Below are 22,537 nucleotides of genomic sequence, written 5' to 3'. Positions count from 1 at the left end.
TAAAATAAAAATCATATCCACCCCATTGCAACATCAGTTCTTTTTTTTCGTCCCATTCGATTCGGTTAACCGTGATTTTCGATTTTGACGGTTCAAATTGCCATATCTACCCCCGCCCCCCAAACCTTCACAATCATCCAAAATTGGTTGTCCCCATGTTTTGAAAGTGTGTAAAGGAGTCCACCAAACATTCAGTAAGTTGAATTTCACTCTCAAAACTCCAATTTCTCCCTTAATACTTCATATCAATCCTAGTACACTTCGATTAGTCTTCAATTCTACGAACTAACTTCAATTAGACTCAAAATCTTCATTTTTGCTTCAAGTGCCTCAAATTCTCAATTTTACCTACATTGATAATATTTACAATAAATTTAGAAAAAAAAATTGCAAATTTGCAAATATAAATCAATCTTATAGTACAGATAAGTGTGTAAAATACATTTATCATAAACCTTGGGAGAGATAAATTATTCAAAACCTTAGAGCCCACCAAATTGCACCAAGTTTTGGTGCAAACTTCCTCCAACCATTGCACCAAATTTTGGTGCAAAAAATGGTGTAATGAATAGTGTTGCACCAAATATGGTGCAACACTATTCATGTTGCACCATTTTGCACCAAATGGTGCAATGCCTTTTTTGCCCTTATTTTTCTTTTTTCAAAGATAATGGTTAAGGGCATTTGTGTCATTTTCGTTCTATAATGATAATGATGATAATAATAATAATTACTTAATTAATTACACTATAAATTATATTATTAAAGTTTATTATTTTTAATAATATAATCAATAATAATTAATGTAATTGTTAATTTAACGTAAAGTTAAATTCGTAAAGTTTACGTTTAAAATTTAATTTAATGTAAAGTTTATATTATTAAAGTTTATTATTTTTGTAAATTTAATGTAATTGTTTATTATAAATTAATAATATAATCAATTATTTTTGTCAATTTAACATAATATATATGACATGTGATAATATAGTAATCAATATATTTGTTAATTTAATGAAGTTATGATTTAGTAATATATATAGTTATAAAATAAATAAATAATATTTTAAAATAAATTTATTGTCAAAAATTGAAAAAATAAATAAAATAATAAAGCACTGTTCATTTGGTGTAAATTTTGGTGTAATGGTTGGAGAATAATTTTGGTTTGGTGCAAGATTTAGTGCAAAATTTGGTACAAAATGGTGCAAAATTTGGTGCAGGGTTGGAGATGGTCTTAAAATAAGGAAGATTCTGAAATTCGTATCTGGACATCGTCATAAAGAAATAAAGCAACAATCAAAGAGGAAAAATAAAAAATAAAAAATGTGCAGTGGTCTCACGGAAATTTCCACTAATCGTTTTGACCTAATAATATTCTCAATTATGGTAAGCGTAATACTTTTCTAAGCTCAAGTCAATGAACTACTTTACAATTCTGAAAACGTCTTTAACATGAGACCAAGTCCCACAAAAAAATTTACCTCAATCTACAGTAAATATCCCGCTTCAATGAATTGTACTCTCTCTCTATAAATATCCCAGGATATCTCATTTCTTCAAACTATCATCTGCTCTTTTCTACATTTTAAAGCTATGGATTCCAAATGCAACAAGTCTTTCTGTAGTGATTATATGCTGCTAAAGCCAGAGGAAGCTGGCTTGGTTGATGTCTTTCGCATATTATTTTCTGATGACATCGGGAAGAGAAAATTTATCGACTGCCCAGAGGGGAAACGGCCGGAGCCATTCAAGCGTAGATGGCTGATCTTTGTTACTATCTTGGTGCAGAAGCTTTTGCTAGCAGTAGAGAAACCCATGGCATGGTTTGGTTCCTTGGTTGAGCAGTGGTTAAATCTTCTGTCGAGTAATGGCAGTCTATCGAGTCTCGTACTCAACTTCTTACGAGGTACTTATATTTTCTTTCGAGCGTGCTTCGTTTAGTATACTAAAAAATATACTGATTAGGATGGCAGATAGCATTTCAACTTCTTTTCCTTTCTTAATCATGTTCAAAAGTGTCCAGTACTCTGTATGAACATTTGTATGTGTGTATGTTCATGTTTTATCTTATGCAATGCTAGGCCTCTGTTTAGTTTGGAAAAGATTTTGATTTTCAACTGCGTTAGTGTACATCGCATTTTACCATATTGGTTTACTGGGATCCACTTGACAATATTTCATTGCGGGTTCCAAAAAAATAAAATAAATAGAAATAAATAAATTCCCATACAGCACCTGCAAAACAGATTTATCCTTAGATATTTAGCCCCAGTTTGGTAGGGATTAAAATCAGATTTTTAATAGATTTTGATAAAAGTTGATAAAATGTGTAGATGAAAGGTTGAGGGACCTATAAAACAAAGGGTTAAAATTTATTATTGACTCTAACTTAAATTAAATTAAAATTTGAATTTTAATCAATCCCAAATATATAGGGTCTTAGTAAAAGTTGGTGAAATATGTGGTTTAGAAGTTAATAAAGTTGTGGATCTCATAAAACAAGTGATCGAAAATGAGTTTTAAAAAGTGGAGGCCAAACAAGGGTTAGATGTCATCGGTCTATAATGAAATGCTTATTTTCGAACTCTACATATCCTTCTTTTTTTTTTTTTAATGACGGAGGAACCCGCAGCCGCTACTCTTCGAGTGCATACTTAGTAACCCTCAACTTGATGCAATAGATTACAAACCACGTCGGTCATATAAATCGCACTAGGCAAGCCCTCTACGACAAACTCGACCGAGAAAGTGTTGGTTGGAGGAATCAAATTTGTGACCAAAAGTTTTCGCGCTCACTTACTCCACCAATTCGACTACCCATGAGGGACGAACTCAACATATCCTTATTACAAAGAATAAGAAGCTCCGGTGCCACTGCAAGCATGATAAGTCTGTGCGAGAGTAAGGGGCATATGGGATTTTACTTTTCAATTTGCCTTTTTTTGACGAGTCGGTGGAGATGAAGACAGAGACTTTCGGTGGTGAATCAATAGTCAAAATTTTGTTAGGTGGGTAGTGGACCAAACTTAGATACACAATTATTAATTTGGAAGAAAAATATGATATTTTATTTGCAAATATAGATGAGTAATCTTGCATTAGTCATACAAAGAGATTTTTAGGCTTCTACTTGGTTTTGAAGAAGTCATATCAAAAGGTAGATGGGAGGAGATTTTTCCATTGCTTTAATATTATTATGTACTTGGTAGACCAATCTAGATAACATCGAATAGTTTTAAGAAAGAACTTTGTTCCTAAAAGATAAACGTGAAATTGAAAAATATGGGATAGTGAATTGATACTTTTTGGAAATTATATATTTCTTTATAGCTGTTTGCATTGTGTACCACGAAATAATTAAGTTTTTCACCCAGGCATAGCTTAGATCAGTTTCAATAGGGTAGTTGGACAATTTTATTTTGCTTCTTTATCCAACAAAGATCCTAATTAATTATAACTTAACTAGATTTATGAACAGTCATAGAAAAAATTAAATTAGTAAATGGATCTACAACTATCAATTTATGTTTTTAAATGAGGAAGTTTGATATTTTATGGACAAATTTGGTATCAAATTTCGTCTTTACTTAATAAAATAAAATAAAAATGTATACATGGATGACTAAGTGAATATTGTCTGGGAATGAAATAGTTTATATCAAAGTCATAATATTTTGTGTAGTGAGGTTTTGAATTAGACGTATCAATTATTTTAATTTTCAGGAAAAGTAATATACCCAGACAAAACAACAACGAGTTTCAAATCCATTATTGGACATATCGATAATCGTCGAGAGTTAGACGACAAGATAAACCAAGGAGACAAAAGATACAATGCTGCACTTTCTATGATGGCTGCTAAATTATCCTACGAGAACAAGGCTTACATTGAATCTACGGTGGACTACTGGAAGGTACATTAAAAATTCTTCATTATTTCTAACGTTTTACATGCCTTCCAAAAATTTCGCGTGCTTACATTTTGTTTCTAACAACGTACATGATTTTCACATATTCAACGATGAACATGTCAAAAATGACGTTCATTGACAATTTAAAATATAAGATTTTAAAAACAATCATAAGATAATCTTGTTAATTTTATATGACCATTCTCAAGCTACGATGGTTATAAAATATAACTTCATGATTTGTTTAATTAAAAAAATTGATGACTATTAATGTTTACTGTCAACAATTAATTTTAAGTACACATTTCATGTACCCACAACTTTCATTAACTTTTTTAATTAATTTTTATCATAATATATTAAAAACTTAATTTTTAGCTAAATTAAATAGGGACTAAATATAAAACTGTTCGTAACAATTTCACGTCGACTTTTAGCCATTGTAGAACATAGTTAATAGTATTGGTTTCCTTTCAATTTGGCTAAGATTATTTCGAGATTTATGGGGGGAAGAATATTGCTTCTCCAAAATAAAAACTCTCACTTCCATGGTTTGGCTATGGAAAGAAATCCAATAATAGAAGATAAAAGTGAAGAAGAATAAAAATATTTAGATTATTGTACGTCTAATTCTTTCCTCTCCTTTTTCTCTTCACAGATGGAATTTTTGGGTTCCTACGATTTTTGGAATGGTGATCATCTGGCCTATTTCTCATGATCTTAAATAATTTTTAATTTCGCGAAATTACTTTTTGCAATTATATTAATAATTAAAAATTTTGAATTTTGGCAGATTATCAAGAGAAATCTACAACACAAGCGTTCATGTTCAATGACCAAAATGATAAAATCGTAGTGGCTTTCAGAGGCACCGAAGCCTTTGATGCAAATGCTTGGTCTACCGACTTCGATATCTCTTGGTATTGTTTAACCACATCATCTAAAAAAAATTTAACTATTAACAAGGGAACATATTAATTATTTAATTAATTTAAAACACACCCTAATATAAGCTAAATTCAATTCTATATAAGATTGAATCTTGTAGAATTTCCAAAAAAAAAGATGCGAGTGAGTCTAAGCATTTGTCTTCTATAATACCATATTCAAGTACCTTATCTAAAAACTTAAACTATTAAAAATAAGACACCTTTTTTTATTTGACTTGGTCTTCTACACAAGCTCTCACATTCACACACAAGTTTATTTAACATATGCATAATTTGTATAAATGGGAGAACAATGAAACTTAAAACCAAGGCATTTGATTACTTTGATATAATGTTGAACCATCTTCTCCAAAAGCTAAAGTGGTTGGAAATTATACAAATTTATTTACTTAAACTACATCTTCAACAGGTATAAGATTCAAGGCTTTGGAAAGGTGCATGGCGGATTTATGAAAGCTCTAGGGCTGCAGAGGAACCAGGGCTGGCCCCGAGAACAGGTGGCAGATAAGAAACAAGAAGTAGCCTACTATGCCATTAGGAAGATACTGAAACAACTTCTTCAGAAAAATGAAAAGGCAAAGTTTATAATTACTGGCCACAGCTTGGGTGGTGCATTGGCAATTTTATTTCCAGCAATTCTGGCGTTCCATCAGGAGACATGGTTGCTAGAAAGATTAGAAGGGATTTACACATTTGGTCAGCCAAGAGTAGGAGATGAAAATTTTGGAGAATTCTTGAAAGAAGAATTAAGAAAGTACAACATTGATTATTACAGACTTGTTTACTGTTTTGATATGGTTCCTAGATTGCCTTTAGATGATTCCACCTTCTTGTTCAAGCATTTCGGGACTTGCGTTTACTATAATAGCTTCTACGAAGGAAAAGTAAGTTTCTATTCTTTCTAGACTCTGTTTCGTCACATTTAGATTATTTTATAGATGCTTCAAAATTCTATTTATTATTTCAATCAAGTATAGTTGATAAGTTAAGAATCTTTGTTCTGCAATTTTTACACAGATTGTGGCTGAAGAGCCAGACAAGAATTATTTCTCTCTTAGATGGCTTATACCGAAGATCATAAATGCCATCTGGGAACTAATAAGAAGCTTTATTATTTCATATACAAGAGGAGCAGACTACGAAGAAGGTGGTCTTCTTCGATTACTTAGGGTTATTGGCTTGTTAACTGCAGGATTACCAGCTCATTGTCCCCAAGATTATGTTAATGCGACAAGATTGGGACCATCGGAAGTTTATCTTAGTGAACTATCCTAGCTCGCTCGATATGATGAAAACATTGACTGTATGGAAATTATTTTGTTGATTTATGATTTTGTTCATTCGAAACTAAGCTAGAAGAGATTCGTGAATAATGGTACTCTAATATAATTGTTTGTCTTTGAATCTTGAAGAAAAAATATGATACTTTTGTACTACAACATGTTGATGTCAAAAATTGAATATCAATTTTTATATAAATATCTTTCATACTTCTACGTTAAAAATTATTACTTTTTGGGGGGTGGGGGGGTGTGTGGTTAAAATTCGTGCTTAAATTACATTTAACAACCCAAATTTTATGTGCTAAAAGTCAGACAATGAGACTTCAATCGAGGCAAAAGTTCGAATAGTTCTCCCTACAAGAAAAATATAAACTTATTGCACTAAGAATCCATTTCATTCACATCAAGTTCTTGAAACCCTAGCTTTCCTAATCTCTCTCTTCTTCTATGATCCTGATTTGATCTTCTGTTGTATCCCCCTCTTTTCGACCTAATCTTTATATAATGATCAAACTGTTTCGTAAGTCGTGCCCTTTAAAAGGACCAACATATCCCTAGCTTAAAAAACAACAATTGGAAAAACTTGTGGACAGGCTGCGACAATTTTTTTCGACCACGAGCTTATCGCAGAGGCTCTCCAAGTGATAGTGGGCCACCTACGGTCACCCCTACAACTTTTATATTTTTACAATTTGGTCCCTACTTCAAGTTTTTGTATGGTTTTGGTCCATATCTTAAATATTGATCTCCCATCTTCCAGAAACATCCATGTTGGTCCCCCAAACGTTCTAATAATCCAAAACTGGTCGTCCCCATCTTCTGAAAGTGTGAAAAGCAGTCCCCAAACATTCATAAGTTGAATTTCACTCTCAAAACTCCAATTTCTCTCTTAATACTTCTCATCAATCCTAGTACAATTCTATTAACTAACTTCAATTAGACTCAAAATCTTCATTTTTTGCTTCAAGTTCCTCCAATTCTCAATTTTACCTATGTTGATACCATTCACAGTAAATTTAGAAAAAAAATGATAAATTTGCAAATATAAATCAAGCTTGTAGCATAGATAAATGTGTAAAATACATTTATCATTAACCTTGGGAGAGATACATTATTCAAAACTTAGAATGAGGCACATTCTGGTAATTTTTTAAAAAGGGAATGAGATTCGTAGGTCTCTAAAATTTGCCCTTGTTTTTGACAGGGGAGGTTTTGTAATTCTTTAGACAAGAGGGAACATCTCTCTAATTTGATTATGTATACTTTTCTTATGTATTTTAGTATTTAGTTAAATTCTTCTTATTCCCATATATGACATCAAATGTCTACTTAATAAATTCTTTGAGTTAATTCACTATTGTAAATTTTGCATCTAATTCGTATCTTGAGGATTTGTTTGCAACATAATTTATCTTGGTAACTAGAATAAATTGTTGACCTCGTCCTAAAGAAATAAAGCAACAATCAAAGAAACGAAAATACAGAAAAATCGAAACAAGTGAAGAAGAAAATGTGAAGTGGTCTCACGAAAAGTTCCGCTACTCGTTTTGATCTAATAATATTCTCATTTATGGTCAGCCTAATACTTTTCTAGTCTCAAGTCATTGAACTACTTTACAATACTGAAAACGATTTTAACATGACCAAGTAAATATCCTGACTTAAATGAATTGTACTCTCTCTCTCTCTCTATGAATATCTCGGGATATCTCTGTTGGAAATTGGTTGGAGACCAATTTGTATATGAATGAGAAATTCGGTCCTATTTGAAGGAAATTAAAATTTGGGGTGTGTCCCTTCACCTACCACCCTTCAACTTCTATATATAAGATCATTTGGAATTTTATTTTCATTACACAAAAATTATTCTTTCATGTCATGTTGCATAAAACACTTTATAGAAGTGATTCCACTTTGCATCAAAATCATGGTTATTGTAGAAAGGGAACTCCGTTCGAGTTCGTTGGTCGAAGTCATTTGGAGTACTCCTATGATTTGACGTGGTCGTTGTATCTTGGGAGATGATTGAAGGAGAACCGTTAGCATTGATGTGGGACAAATTCATCTTAAGGAGAAAGTGTCAAACACGTGTCTCGGCCGATCGCATCATTTGCATCTCCTTTTTTTCCTCATTTCTGATTTCTTTAATTATGCTTTGATTTCAGAAAATGATTAACTTCATTGTATGTTTTTGCGAGATTCGATCCAAAGAATGACTTGCTTTCGTTCAAAATTTGAAAGGGATGAATTCATATTGATACGTTTAGATTCGGTAAATTATTATTTTGCTTCTCAAATCCATTTCGGTAAGTCGAAATTACGTTTCAATTTTATGCAAATAAACGGCATGATTTTTGTGAATATAATATGCACAATTATCGATAAAATTTTCCATCAATCTTAAGATTAATTTTTGGTGCTTATTGTGAATTTTATATTCTATGTAGAATTTGCCAAACGTATTGCCCAATTGAGGAAACATGTTTATTTATATGTTCAAATTGGGTTATGTCCAATATTGATTATTCTGTATTCTATTGCCAAGTTAAAGTCTCTGCATGAGTATGGAAAAACTTGCCTATTTAAAGAATTGGAACAATGGAAACATTTGCAGTAATTATAACAAAAGTGGGTTTTACATTCTATGTGAATTTGGAATATTCCCAAACGTTCCAATTTTAAAAGTTAGTAATTTTGCTGACAACTTTTAATATTGATAGTATATAATTTCATTAGCCAGAAAAATGTATCTTTCAAATTGTCATTGTGGTCAAAGAATGGTGGGTAATGGAAAAAATTTAGTCACCGGTTAATCTGTCTTTTGGCAGTTTCATTTGCCAATTTCTTCTACTGGCAGGCTTTTAATATATTGATTGTAATATGATGAAGTTGGACAAATGCACGTGACTTTCATTTTAGATGCAAAAGTTATGGTTGTGATTAAAATGGCGTATCTTTCAACTATTGCGTGCATACGGAAAGTTGGTAAATTCATTTACTTTTCGAATAAATGAAAACAGGTTGGCATCCTACGGGTTGTCGATTTTTCTAAGAATGAATGACATTAGAGAATTGTATTAATATGTAAGTTACTGTAATTGGATGGTCTAATGGTGGCCAACATATATTAAATGCATGGCTACCAATGTCTTCATGTACTTAGTCAAAACTTGAAGTTGATTAATTTTTGGAAAAGTGCATGCGGTTCAGTGAATATCTTAGTAGCCATTTAGGTGTATACCGTGTATTCATGGCTAAAATGGAAAGGCAAATTATCGCATGTATATGCTCCGAATATATAAATTATTTCTCATTTGCCGAACCATCATGTTTGCAGTGGCATATATTGGGTATGTGAAATTTGGAATAATTTTGTCGAATGCTTTTACCTGAAATGGTGATAATTATTGTTTAAATGAAAGAGTGTGTTTGTTCATTTTAAGTTTCCATAACGGCCATAGAATTTCCTTATTGTCTTTATGTTCATAACCCAAAAAATTGGAAATGAATGTCTATGAATTAATTTGGAAGTGGTATGGACTCCAAATTATTGAATGTGAAATAAAGGTTCATTAAATACATGTTTAATGCAATTCATGATTGCGATTGTGATTCACGTAATTAGTAATTTCCTCTCGAATTATGGAATACATTTTAATGTCACATTATATATTTTGTAACTGCCATGGGAGGAAATGTTTGAATGGACGTGACTTTTCAATGGAAAGGTGCATGTTCGATAATTAAACTAGTGGACAATCACGTGTAAGAAAGGAAAATGCGTGTTTCCCTTTTGGAGAACATTTGAAAATATTATTCATATATGAAGAGGCATGGTTTGGTGCCCACCCATGTTGTTGGAAGTGGGCTCTAATATTGGTGAATCCATACAAGGGTTTGGATTTTGGAAACTTTTTCGTCAGTATATGCAAATTCGGTATATGCATATACAGTTTACTGCAAATACGGCAAGTTGATATACGGTAAGTCATATATACGGTAAGTTGCATATACAGTATGCGTCAATCCGATAAGTGACATATACGATATATGTCAATACGGTAAGTTGTAAATCCAGTATATGTCCATGGATTTTGGTTTGAAAATTATACAAACCTTGATTAATTATGATAACCTCAATTAATTCTATGAAATTAAATGAGATGACTTATGAAAAATTATAGTTGCATAAGATATGACAAAATGTGATTTTGTCCTAATTATTTTAAAGTGGAAATTACTTGTCCAATTATTGGAATATGAAAATATTTTATAGAGCATAAATAGTGTCTATAGTTGGCGATGGTGCCGAATATCCTTGAAAATAGTAATTGTAAAATGACATTCATTTGTAAAGGATAAAAACTATGTTATGCAAAAATTGTGAAGAATGTTATGAAATATTTTAGGTTCATATTTTAGGATTAATTCCAAGAGGTATGTCCTTTTGTAATGTTGTGACTTTGAGAACACAATTTGTCAACCTATGGTCGATTTATTCATTCATATTTGAATATGATGAATAAGGTGAAATGTACCTTACCATTTGACGTGAATAATATTATTTGTGAAATGTCACAAATGTGAAAGTTGCACATGATTGAAGATACTTAATCTTCTTCATTGTTGAATTTGACTTCAATCATGGAACCAATTAATTTGGTTTACGTTTGGAAAATCGTTATTGGTCTAGTGATGACCTTAAAGATGAACTTGATTTAATTTGGATGATCAAATTAATATGGTTAATTGAAGTACAATTTCGAATGAAAAATTATTTTTCATTCGTGTGAAGCAATGACCACAAGTTTGAAAGTAATTAGACTTTCACCAAGCATCCAATTCGGATATTAACTAAGTGATAAATGGATTGAATTATGAAAGAGTTGATAAACTCTAAACTCAAGAATAATCCAAAAATGTGGGGGTTATCATAATGCTTGAGAACTTATGTGAAAAGTTCAAGTCGTGTGGGTGCAACGATACTACTTGGATATATAGCCCTAATTTAGAAATTTTGGAGGAAACTTAGTTTAAAGTTACACTTTCCTGTACCTCTCAAGAAAATAGAAGAGATACCATATGAGTTATGGAAATATCATCCTCCTTTTTACCAACACTTAAAAGTGTGAGGGTGTTTGGTAAACGTGGAGATTCCTAAGCCTAAACAAATAAAGATTTGTCTCAAAACGATTGATTGTATATTTATTGGATACGCCAATAATAGTAGTGCATATCGTTTTCTCGTACACAAATCGGATGTACACGAGGGTACCATAATTGAGTCAAGCAATGTGATATTCTTTGAGAATGTATTTTCTTACAAAGATAAAGAAAATGTAAGTTGAATAACATAACATATGAAACTACAAATGGGTCTTCAAATGAGGAGGAACCAAGTTGTAGTAAGAGGGCTAGAACATCCACTTCTTTTGGCCCAAATCTTCTAACATATATGGTAGAAAATGACCCAAAAACTTCTGAAGAATCAATATCCATTCTAGAAGCACCGCATTGGAAGGAAGCTATCGATAGTGAGATAGATTCGATAATGTAAATTCATTCATACATGGGAATAAGTCTTAGGGTGTAAATGGATTAAAACGTGATGGATCCAATGACAAATATAAGGCTAGATTGGTTGCCAAAGGATATAAGCAGGAAGAAGGATTTGTCTTCTTTACCTACTTACCCATGACTAGAATCAATTCGATAAGGTTACTAATTGCAACTGCGGCAATACATAACCTTGAGATTCACCAAATGGATGTGAAAATAGGATTCCTAAACGGTGAGTTAGAAGAAGAGATATACCTGGAGCAACCTGAAGGTGTCTCCAAGTAAAAGCTATAAAGTTTGTAAACTTGTTGAATCCTTATATGGATTGAAATATGTTCCTAAGCAATGGCACCAAAAGTTTGACAAAGCGATATTGTCGAACGAGTTCAATATAAATGAATGTAACAAGTGTGTATACTGGGAAAATACACCAGATGTCGATGTGATTGTGTTTCTATATGTAGATAATATGTTGGTGATGAACAATAGTCATGAAGTGGTACTAAACGCAGGAAAATGCTTACGAAGCATTACAGCATGAAAGATATGGGTGAGGCAGATGTAATACTAGAGATAAAACATCGGAATGAATTGTATTTTCCTAATCTCATTATGTTGAGAAAATATTTAAAATGTTAGAAGTATTAGAGGAAAGTTCTGTAAAAATCCTATTGACACAAGTCTACACTTGATCAAAATAAGGGTGAAAGCGTGTCACAACTGAGATATTCATAAGTAATTGGCAATATAATGTATATTAAGAACTGTACTTGATCCGATAATGCTTTTGTTGTGAATAAACTTAGTAGATTCACGAGTAATCCAGGCCATGAATATTGGGTGGCATTGACAGGGGCCCTTAGGTATTTGAAATAAACCATGACCTATAGATTACATTTCACAAGATATCCTATTGTATTGGAAGGATATTGTGATGCGATGGTATACACTAAGTCTATGGATGAAAAGGGATGAAAGCCCTAAAGTGGATGAAATGGGATGAAAGACGATCATGACAGTTGTTTGGATATACAAAAACAAATGGAATATTTGAGAATATTCATAAAGTTCGAATGCATTGCAATGCTTTAATGATAATATTGAATACATATGTATGAAATTCATTAGTAAATATGATTGACTAGTGTAACGATTTGATAGAAGTCCTTCAACATTATTTGGAATTGATAAAGTTTTAGATAAAGCAAATGAGAAGCATGTAGTTTCATGAGAGGATTTCTTAGTTGGTGACAATGTGTATCTATCAAATGAATCGATCATTGGCTAGCTAAATTTGAAATGGTAAGTCTAGACATGTACGTCATAGACATAATACCATAAGCAGTTGATCTTATTGGTCTAAACTTGTGGATCCATTTATATATGTTTACGAAGAGATCAAGTACACTGCATATCGAAGGGAATGAGATTAAGCCTACTGAGTAAGAGTCCTTATGTTGGGTTACCTACCTTGTTGACTGAAAATCCCAAAATCTTATTTCAAAGGGACAACTAAATTATGAGGATTTCATGAAGCACTTAGGAAACTAATTTTCTAACTCATTCCTATGATACCAGAGTGCTTTCTGCAGAGTGATTGGAGGTTAAGATAAAATTTTAATGACTCCCATATTTTGATTAAGTTAAGTGGAGTAGGGCATAATACTCTTAATAGGAGGTCACCTATATAAGTATAAAGTGGGGTCGTTTCAATGAGAATTATTTAAGGAATGAATTATCTAAACACTTACAGAACCAAGATGGGTTCAGGGTCAAAATGAACCAAGTCATGAGAACCATGAACAGTTTATGAAAGATATTGTGTGAGTACTGTTGTTTTGATTTACACCAACGGCTGATGGTTCAAGAACATCGCGTTCACCAATTAACTAGTAAATCCGATGATATTTCACTAAGGAAGGTTCAAAGCCAAAAGCTACCTTACTTGATGCAATGTTTTCTCGCTCTCTCTCTCTCTCTACTAATGTCTGCATTATCATTTGCATATGTGGAATTTTCATTCATGTGGGGGATTGTTGGAAATTAGCTGAGGACCAATTTGTATATGAATGAGAAATTAGGTCCTATTTGAAGGAAATTAAAATCTGGGGTGTGTCCCTTCACCTTCCACCCTTCAACTTCTATATATAAGACCATTTGGACTTTTATTTTCATTACATAAAAATTATTCTTTCATGTCATGTTGCATAAAACACTTTATAGAAGTGATTCCACTTTGCCTCAAAATCATGATCATGGTAGAAAGGGAACTCCGTTCGAGTTCGTTGATTGAAGCCATTTGGAGTGCTCCTATGACTTGATGTGGTCGATGTATCTTGGAAGATGATTGAAGGAGAACCTTTAGGACCGATGCGGGGCAAATTCATTTTAAGGAGAAAGTGTCAAACACTTGCCTCGATCGATCGCATCATTTATATCTCCTTTTTTTCCTCATTTTTGATTTCTTTAAATATGCTTTGATTTCAAAAAATGATTAATTTCATTGTATGTTTTTGCGAGATTCAATCCAAAGAATGACTTGCTTTCGTTCAAAAATTGAAAGGGATGAATTCATATTGATACGTTCAGATTCGATAAATTATTATTTTGCTTCTCAAATCCATTTCGGTAAGTCGAAATTATGTTTCAATTTTACGCAAATAAATGACATGATTTTTGTGAATATACGATGCACAATTATCGGTAAAAATTTCCAACAATCTCGCGCATTTAATGATGGAGAGATCATAAAATTGCGGGCACAACAAATTGTTTCATGAATCTAGTGATCTCCCCCTACTCACACGACACTACAAAATTACCATGAGTTTTATGTGGCCCAAATTGAATGTGCACTAAAGTTATCCCATAGAAATATTGTCGTTGGATCCTATCTGGAGTATTACTATATGCTAGTTCATATCAAAGTTGATGTCTATGTGAGGGAAGGACTAGCTTGAGGATGATTATGCTCGACTTCAGAACCCAAGGACGCCACATGAATGAGTCATATTAAGCTGTTCAAAATATCTCACATGCTCGAGAATAATGAAATCACCCATTAACTTTTGAAAAGATAATAAAATATCTTTATAATATTTTCCTAACATTAAAAATATATAAACCAATAATACAAAACTCATTGTCTGGCCCATTCTACCCTACCCTATCCTAATAAGGCCTACACATGATCCAGAAACGTCTTGGGCAATAGTGGGCCGGACTTAGCCCAATACAGTGTTATTCCATCTCGAGAAACGCCATCTCCTCCACTCTCTCTGAAACTTTTGCAATCATTCAACCTTCTCTCCATCAATTCTGCAGATCCAATGAACCCAAATTGAGACCAGAATATAAATTTGTACAAAAGTTGATAATATGCACAAATAAATGGCATGATTTTCATGTACTTGCGCATTTAATGATGAATATGTCAAAAATTATATGACCATTCTCAACTACAATGGTTAATTATAAAATAAAACTTCATGTTTTGTTTAATAAAAAAATTGATGAATATTCACATTTAAAATCAACAATTAATTTTAACCACACATTTCATGTACCCACAACATTTATTAACTTTTCAACCATTCATTTAATTAATTTTACCAAAATCTATTAAAAACTTAATTTTTAGCTAAATTAAATAGGGACTAAATATAAAACTGTTCATAATAATTTCACGTTGCCTTTTAGCCATTGTAGAACCTAGTTAATAGTATTGTTTTCCTTTTAATTTGGCTAAGACTTTTTCGAGATTTATGGGCAAAAATTATTGCTTCTCTAAAGGCTATGGAAAGAAATCCAATAACAGAAGATAAAAGTAGAGAAGAATAAAAATATTTAGATTATTGTACGTCTAATTATTTCCTCTCCTTTTTCTCTTAACAGATGGATTTTTTGGATTCCTACGATTTTTGGAATGGTGATCATCTGACCTATTTATCTTGATCTTAAATAATTTTTAATTTCATGAAATTACTTTTTGCAATTATATTAATAATTAAACGATTTGAATTTTGGCAGATCATCAAGAGAAAGCTACAACACAAGCGTTCATGTTCAATGACCAAAATGATAAAATCGTAGTGGCTTTCAGAGGCACCGAAGCCTTTTATGCAAATGCTTGGTCTACCCACTTCGATATATCTTGGTATTGTTTAACCACATCATCTAACAAAGTGTTAGCTATTAACAAGGGAACCTATTAATTATTACACACCCTCATATAAGCTAAATTCAATTTTATGTAAGACTGAATCTTGTAGAATTTACAAAGAATGATGCCAGTGAGTCTAAGCATCTGTCTTTTATAATACCATATTCAAGTACCTTATCTAAAAACTTAAACTATTAAAAATAAGACACCTTTTTTTATTTGATTTGGTCTTCTACACAAGCTCTCACATTCACACACAAGTTTATTTAACACATGCATAATTTGTATAAATGGGAGAACAATGAAACTTAAAACCAAGGCATTTGGTTACTTTGATATAATGTTGAACCATCTTCTCTAAAAGCTAAAGCGGTTGGAAATTATACAAATTTATTTACTTAAACTACATCTTCAACAGGTATGAGATTCCATCAGGAGACATGGTTGCTAGAAAGATTAGAGGGGATTTACACATTTGGTCAGCTAAGAGTAGGAGATGAAAATTTTGGAGAATTCTTGATAGAAGAATTAAGAAAATACAACATTGATTATTACAGACTTGTTATCTGTTTTGATATGGTTCCTAGATTGTCTTTAGATGATTCCACCTTCTTGTTCAAGCATTTTGGGACTTGCGTTTACTATAATAGCTTCTACCAAGGAAAGGTAAGTTACTATTCGTTCTTGACTACTTTTCTCTCGACCTTGTTTCGTCACATTTAGATTATTTTATACATGCTTCGAAATTCTAATTATTATTTCAATCAAGTCATCTAAGAATTAAACTGTTATTATACTATGGTGAGAGAATAGAAGAAAACAAGTTTGGGGTGTTGAACCTCATAATGAAGATTCGAGAATGTTAGGGATCAATTGGATACAATTAGAAGTCAAAAGGAGTGAAATGTGATCAAAATATGGGCATGTTGTTGATTTTCAACCGCTTAAGTAAGCTCCGAGTCTTCAGCTCAAGATTGAAACACACATTGAACATAGTAAACATTCGAATTGGAAAATGGATGATTCAAGCAAAAGTTATAGCCTTTCGAGTTATCTTTACAATGTAGTCAAAATTTTCCCCGCCACCGTCATGGCGCCGAGGCGCCAACATTCTGTCCTCATGGTGCCATGGCGCCTCTTAGGTGCATCTAGGGTACGCTTTTTGCTCGTTTTGAAGTCAATGAAAATCCTACTTTTGACACAAATGATGATGTAGCTATATATACAAATTTCTCACACTTTTGAAGGGAATTCCACACATTGAAAAGAGGAGAATACAACTTGAGAATTAAAGAGCAAATTCAAGGAGAGAAAAACAAAAATTCAAGGGTTTGAAATCAACATTTAGAATAAGAGAAGAACTTGGTGCCATATTCATTCACTCCTCTACATCTAGATTCAAAACCATGTAACAAACTCCACTATTGTTTTTTATTTTTCTTCCTCTATTATGAATAACTAAAATTCTTATTAGGGCGAATAATGTAACCTAGTTGAGACCACTTACATAATTTATTTAAGATTCCCGTTCGTTATTCTTTCATGTGTTGATTTTACTATGAGTTTAATTTATTGAATTACTTGATCACTAATTTGATGATTTTGAGAATCCTTTACAAATAAAGATATGAGTTTAGGATTTAGACCATATAGTAACATTCGATAATTTGGTATAACGAGTAGAGACACCTATGCTAATTATTGCAGTCATAATTGAATTTATAAGACAAAGAAATCGTTTTACTAAGCTAGATTCACATAGAAATATGAAATTGGATAAGTTAAATAAGTTCAATGACAACTCGAGCGGGATAAATTGAATACAATAGGAGAATTCGACCGAATAATACATTAGATATGAATCTTAATTTAAGATATAAATGTGATCAATAGGTGAAATTATTCTACCATAATATTTGTTCATTATTTAATTTCTAAACCAATTGTGTGTGCATCTACTCATTTTCTCATATTCTGATTAAAAATCAAATCCTACAAGTTTTTATTTGCTTTCATCAAATAATGGTTCGAGAAAAGTTGAATTAAGTGCTAGAGTATGGAGGAACGACAATCCGAACTCATAGGTCCATTATACTACTTGTTACGATTCGTACACTTGATGAAATAAAATTGGCAACACATGGTAGGATGTTTGCTTACGTGGGATAAGAAGATTTCTCGCTCTTGATCATCCTTTTTGCGTGCAATGGAGCTGGTTTAATGGACATGTTAAACATGGTATTGGGCCAAAGAAAAATGGTGAAGGAGATTCTATTGAAGTTGATAAAGTTACAAATGATTAGGGAAAAGGTAATAAACGAAAGGAAAGAATAATACAGCTCAATCTAATGTAACGTGGAATAAAAAATCAATATTTTTCGTTCTACCATATTAGAAGGTATATCTTAGGAACATATCTTCTCTTACATGAATTGTCCAATTCCAATATATTTAATTACTAAATTTGTTCTGCAGAGAAAAGAGAATCCAAATTTAAAAAGGTTAAGAACAAGAGTTTGAATTCATGGACATCTTAGGAAAGATGAAAAACTAATAAATAAAGTAGTTGCCGATATTTTGGTATGTATATGATATCAGCGTTCAATGAAGCATAGTTTGATTTATTAGTTGTATCACTTGCTAATATAAAATTTGAGTTCCATAAGTAAAGAGAAGAATTGAACATTGTGCCGGATCAATTTCTAATACACCCGCCGACGATTCCATCCGCGATGATACTGTCGCTAGACTTTTAGGTCCTGAACATTGTGGAAGAGTTAGGGGACTCGGATTTGGAGTTGCAACATCAAAGGTGGATGGACAACTACATTTAGTAGTGGGAGAGTTAGAGAACTTGAAGCCAATTACAGACTCAGGCACAAATGGCGGGGACACTAGAAGAAAAAGTGGAAGCACTTCTCAAGTTATCTCAGTAGGTTATAAGTAGTTACCTTTTATACATACTACAATAATATAGCCTAATATAGCTAATTACATGTAGAATAACTTTTGTAATTTTTGATCCATTCCAAAGTTCTTATCCCAATCAAGCTCTCAATTCATGATAAAATTTGATTCCTTATCTATTAGGACTTCTAAAACAAAATTATCTAGGCTTCTTCCATGAACTACATCAAATCACATATGAAATTTGAGTCACAGCCTAACAATTTGGCTTTTGTAAGATATTGTACTCATTAATATAATCGGATCAAGAACTAGAACTTTGTCTATGGCTGGACAAAACTCTCGAACTGATTCAAACTGAATCCGAATATAAATAAACCGATTCTTTTTAAGTTAAACACCCAAACAAGTATCTAAATTGAAAACTGATAGGTTCGGTTCGGTTCAATTATTGGTTCTAGATCAAGAATCAAAAAATCAAATCTCTTTAATTTTTTAATTTATTTATTTTAAATAAATCAAATTATTTTTTTTTCCTTAAATAAATTTACTAACAAATTAATTTAGTTCAAACCCAAAAATATGATTTTTCATAATTTTAATTTTCAGTCTAAGCCCAAATTAATCAAATGGATCTAAGTTTTACCCAAATATGTGATTCTACCATTCTAGGGAAATCGAATTGAGCAAAATTTTGTGGCTCTCTTATTTATTGTGAACTCATTATCTTTCTTTCCATGTAATTTTGACAATCAAATCTATGAAGAACTCAATAAAGAGATAAGCAAAAGATACATAAAATTGGACCGCATTATTTTGTAAGAGCTAAAATTGAAATTGTCATTAGTTAAATTAGTATAGCTTTGTCAATATTAGTATAGAACTCGGGAACCTAAATGAAACGAACCGAACTAAATTGAATGGAATCGAACCCAAATAATTTCATAATTAAATTTAGACTCAATGGTTCTACTTACTAAATACTCGAAAATTTTAGGTCTTGAACCAGACCATGTCAAGCCATAATTTTTCTCAAATTTAACCACGAAATCTGAGAAAGTTGGTCTGAATAGCAATGAACAAAGTGGGTCTGAATAGCATTGTTCTATTATTTAAAAAAAGGGGGAAAAAAAACCACACTAGGATTTCAATTGAGTGGATTATGTGAAATACATTTATTAATAACAGCAAAATGATAAAATAGAGAATTTAGTCAAGGAGAGGAGTCGTGTGGAGAAGAAAATTTCAGAAGTCCAACTCCCAAGAGGCCAGAATGTACAGTAAAATAGAAGTACAGATTTTGTGGAGATGCCCCCATCCTCGTAGCTCTTGCATGCTAAGAGAACACTCTACCATCTGAACTACTTTCCCGTGTTTTGTCATACACAAATCAATTAACATAAATTATTCACTCAAGAAACAATAAAATCACAATCCTAATTTTTTGGGGAGCCAGTACTTGTGGCCGCCTTGGCTCGCCAAGTGCTGGATCTGCCCTTGCTCAAAATTCAACCATTCAAATGCATCATCCTTAATGTGTATAAAACTAACCAAAGTCTAATTGCATCATCCCATATCCCTTGAAATTGAAATTTTTGACACATCTGTAGAAATCTTTTAATATGGGTATCTGGATTTCCATGTGTCTTCCCATTAAAATAAAGATTTTTACTGAATAGATTGATCAGATCATTTTTCTCAAAGTCGAGACATACACTGCTTGAGCATTTAGGATCTGCTGCTGGAGTTAAAAAAAAAAAAAAAAAAAAAAAAATTATTACCACAACAAATTTTTTAATTAAAATCAATTTACTTTCTCAAGTCCAAATCAAACTTATCTAGCTAAATAAACTTAGTCTTATCGAATGCACTAAATCACTTGGAAATTCAATTAAATACCACATCAATAGAAATTTATTTCTCTATCTTTTACCTAATTGTCGAATTTCACTACATGGTCCAAATTATCACTTATCTCTCATTTGTTACAATCTACAAATCATGAATTAGTGATAACGTAATCCAGGCATGAAGAAAAAATATAAAATCAATGAACAAATAAATTAACTGTGAAAATATTGGGAAATTAAATTAAAGTCAAAAAATTATTACTCCGTCAAATTATCTAATTAAAATCAATTTACTTTCTCAAGTCCAAATCAAACTTATCTAGCTAAATAAACTTAGTCTTATCGAATGCACTAAATCACTTGGAAATTCAATTAAATACCACATCAATAGAAATTTATTTCTCTATCTTTTACCTAATTGTCGAATTTCACTACATGGTCCAAATTATCACTTATCTCTCATTTGTTACAATCTACAAATCATGAATTAGTGATAACGTAATCCAGGCATGAAGAAAAAATATAAAATCAATGAACAAATAAATTAACTGTGAAAATATTGGGAACTTAAATTAAAGGTTCAAATTTAGGTTGCATTGTTCATCCTATATAATGATTTAGCTACACATCACAAAGAAAAACAAAAAAAAAGGATTTTAGAATACAGTTAAAAGGAAAAACGAGAAAAATATAAACTTCTTGCACTAAAAATCCGTCTTATTCACGTCAAGTTCTTGAAACCCTAACTTTTCTACTCTTGTCTTCTTGTACACTCCTTGTTTGATCTTCTGCTTATCCCCCTCGTTTTGACCTAAATTAGGCCTTTATATAATGATCGAACCGTTTTGAAAATCGTGTTCTCAAAAAGGACCAAAGTATCCCAAGCTTATAAAACAACAATTGGAAAAACATATTGACAAGCTGCGACAATTTTTTCGACCACAAACTTATCGCAGAGGTTCTACGTGTGATAGTGGGCGACCAACGGTCACCCGTACAACTTTCATATTTTTACATTTTGGTCCTACTTCAAGTTTTTCCTATGGTTTTGGTCCATATCTTCTGTATTGATCTCGCAACTTCCAGAAACATCCATGTTGGTCCCCCCAAACATTCATAATGATCCAAAACTAGTTGTCCCCATGTTCTGAAAGTATGTAAAGCAGTCCCCAAACATTCACTAAGTTAAAATTCATTCTCAAAACTCCAATTTCTCTCTTAATACTTCATATCAATCTTAGTACAATTCGATTAGTTTTTCTACGAACTAACTTCAGTTAGACTCAAAATCTCCATTTTTGTTTCAAGTGCCTCCAATTCTCAATTTTACCCACGTTGATAACACTCACACTAAATTTAGGGGGAAAAAAACATTGCTAAATTTGCAAATATAAATCAAGCTTATAGCACAGATATATAAATGTGTAAAAGTACATTTATTATAAACCTTGGGAGAGATACATTATTCAAAACTTAAAATAAGTAAGGTTCTGGTAATTTTTTAACAAGGAAATGAGATTCGTAGGTCTCTAAAATTTGCCTTTGTTTTTGACATGGGAGGTTTCGTAATCCTTCAGAAGAGAGGGAAAATCCCTCTAATTTGATTATGTATACTTTTCTTTTGTATTTTATTATTTAGTAAAGTCCTTATTTCCATATATGACATCAAATGCCTACTTGATAAATTCTTTGAGTTTATTCACTATTGTAAATTATGCATCTAATTCGTATCTTGAGGATTTGTTTGCAACATAATTTATCTTAGTAACTAGAATAAATTGTAGACTCGTTCTAAAGAAATAAAGCAACAATCAAAGAAACAAAGTACAGAAAAAAAAAAAATGGAAAAAAAGGGGGGGGGGGGGGGGGGGGGGGGAAACAAAGTACAGAAAAAAATAAAAAATAAAAAAGG

At 31.9% G+C, this 22,537-nt stretch overlaps 1 protein-coding gene across 1 annotated transcript; it reads left to right on the top strand.

Moving 5' to 3' along the window:
* The first annotated feature begins 1,528 nt into the window (after positions 1 to 1,528).
* On the top strand, positions 1,529 to 6,297 carry LOC111392230. The gene is made up of 6 exons (XM_023017516.1): positions 1,529 to 1,909; positions 3,727 to 3,917; positions 4,573 to 4,606; positions 4,708 to 4,834; positions 5,274 to 5,748; positions 5,882 to 6,297. Exons 1-6 carry the CDS (start codon positions 1,597 to 1,599, stop codon positions 6,137 to 6,139), a joined length of 1,398 nt encoding a protein of 465 aa, XP_022873284.1. The 5' UTR covers positions 1,529 to 1,596; the 3' UTR covers positions 6,140 to 6,297.
* Positions 6,298 to 22,537: the final 16,240 nt, after the last annotated feature.

This window comes from Olea europaea, unplaced genomic scaffold (genome assembly GCF_002742605.1).
Source record: "Olea europaea var. sylvestris unplaced genomic scaffold, O_europaea_v1 scaffold905, whole genome shotgun sequence".
Taxonomy (NCBI): domain Eukaryota; kingdom Viridiplantae; phylum Streptophyta; class Magnoliopsida; order Lamiales; family Oleaceae; genus Olea; species Olea europaea.
Note: the sequence above shows the minus strand (reverse complement) of the source record. Positions and strands in the feature narration are given on the sequence as shown.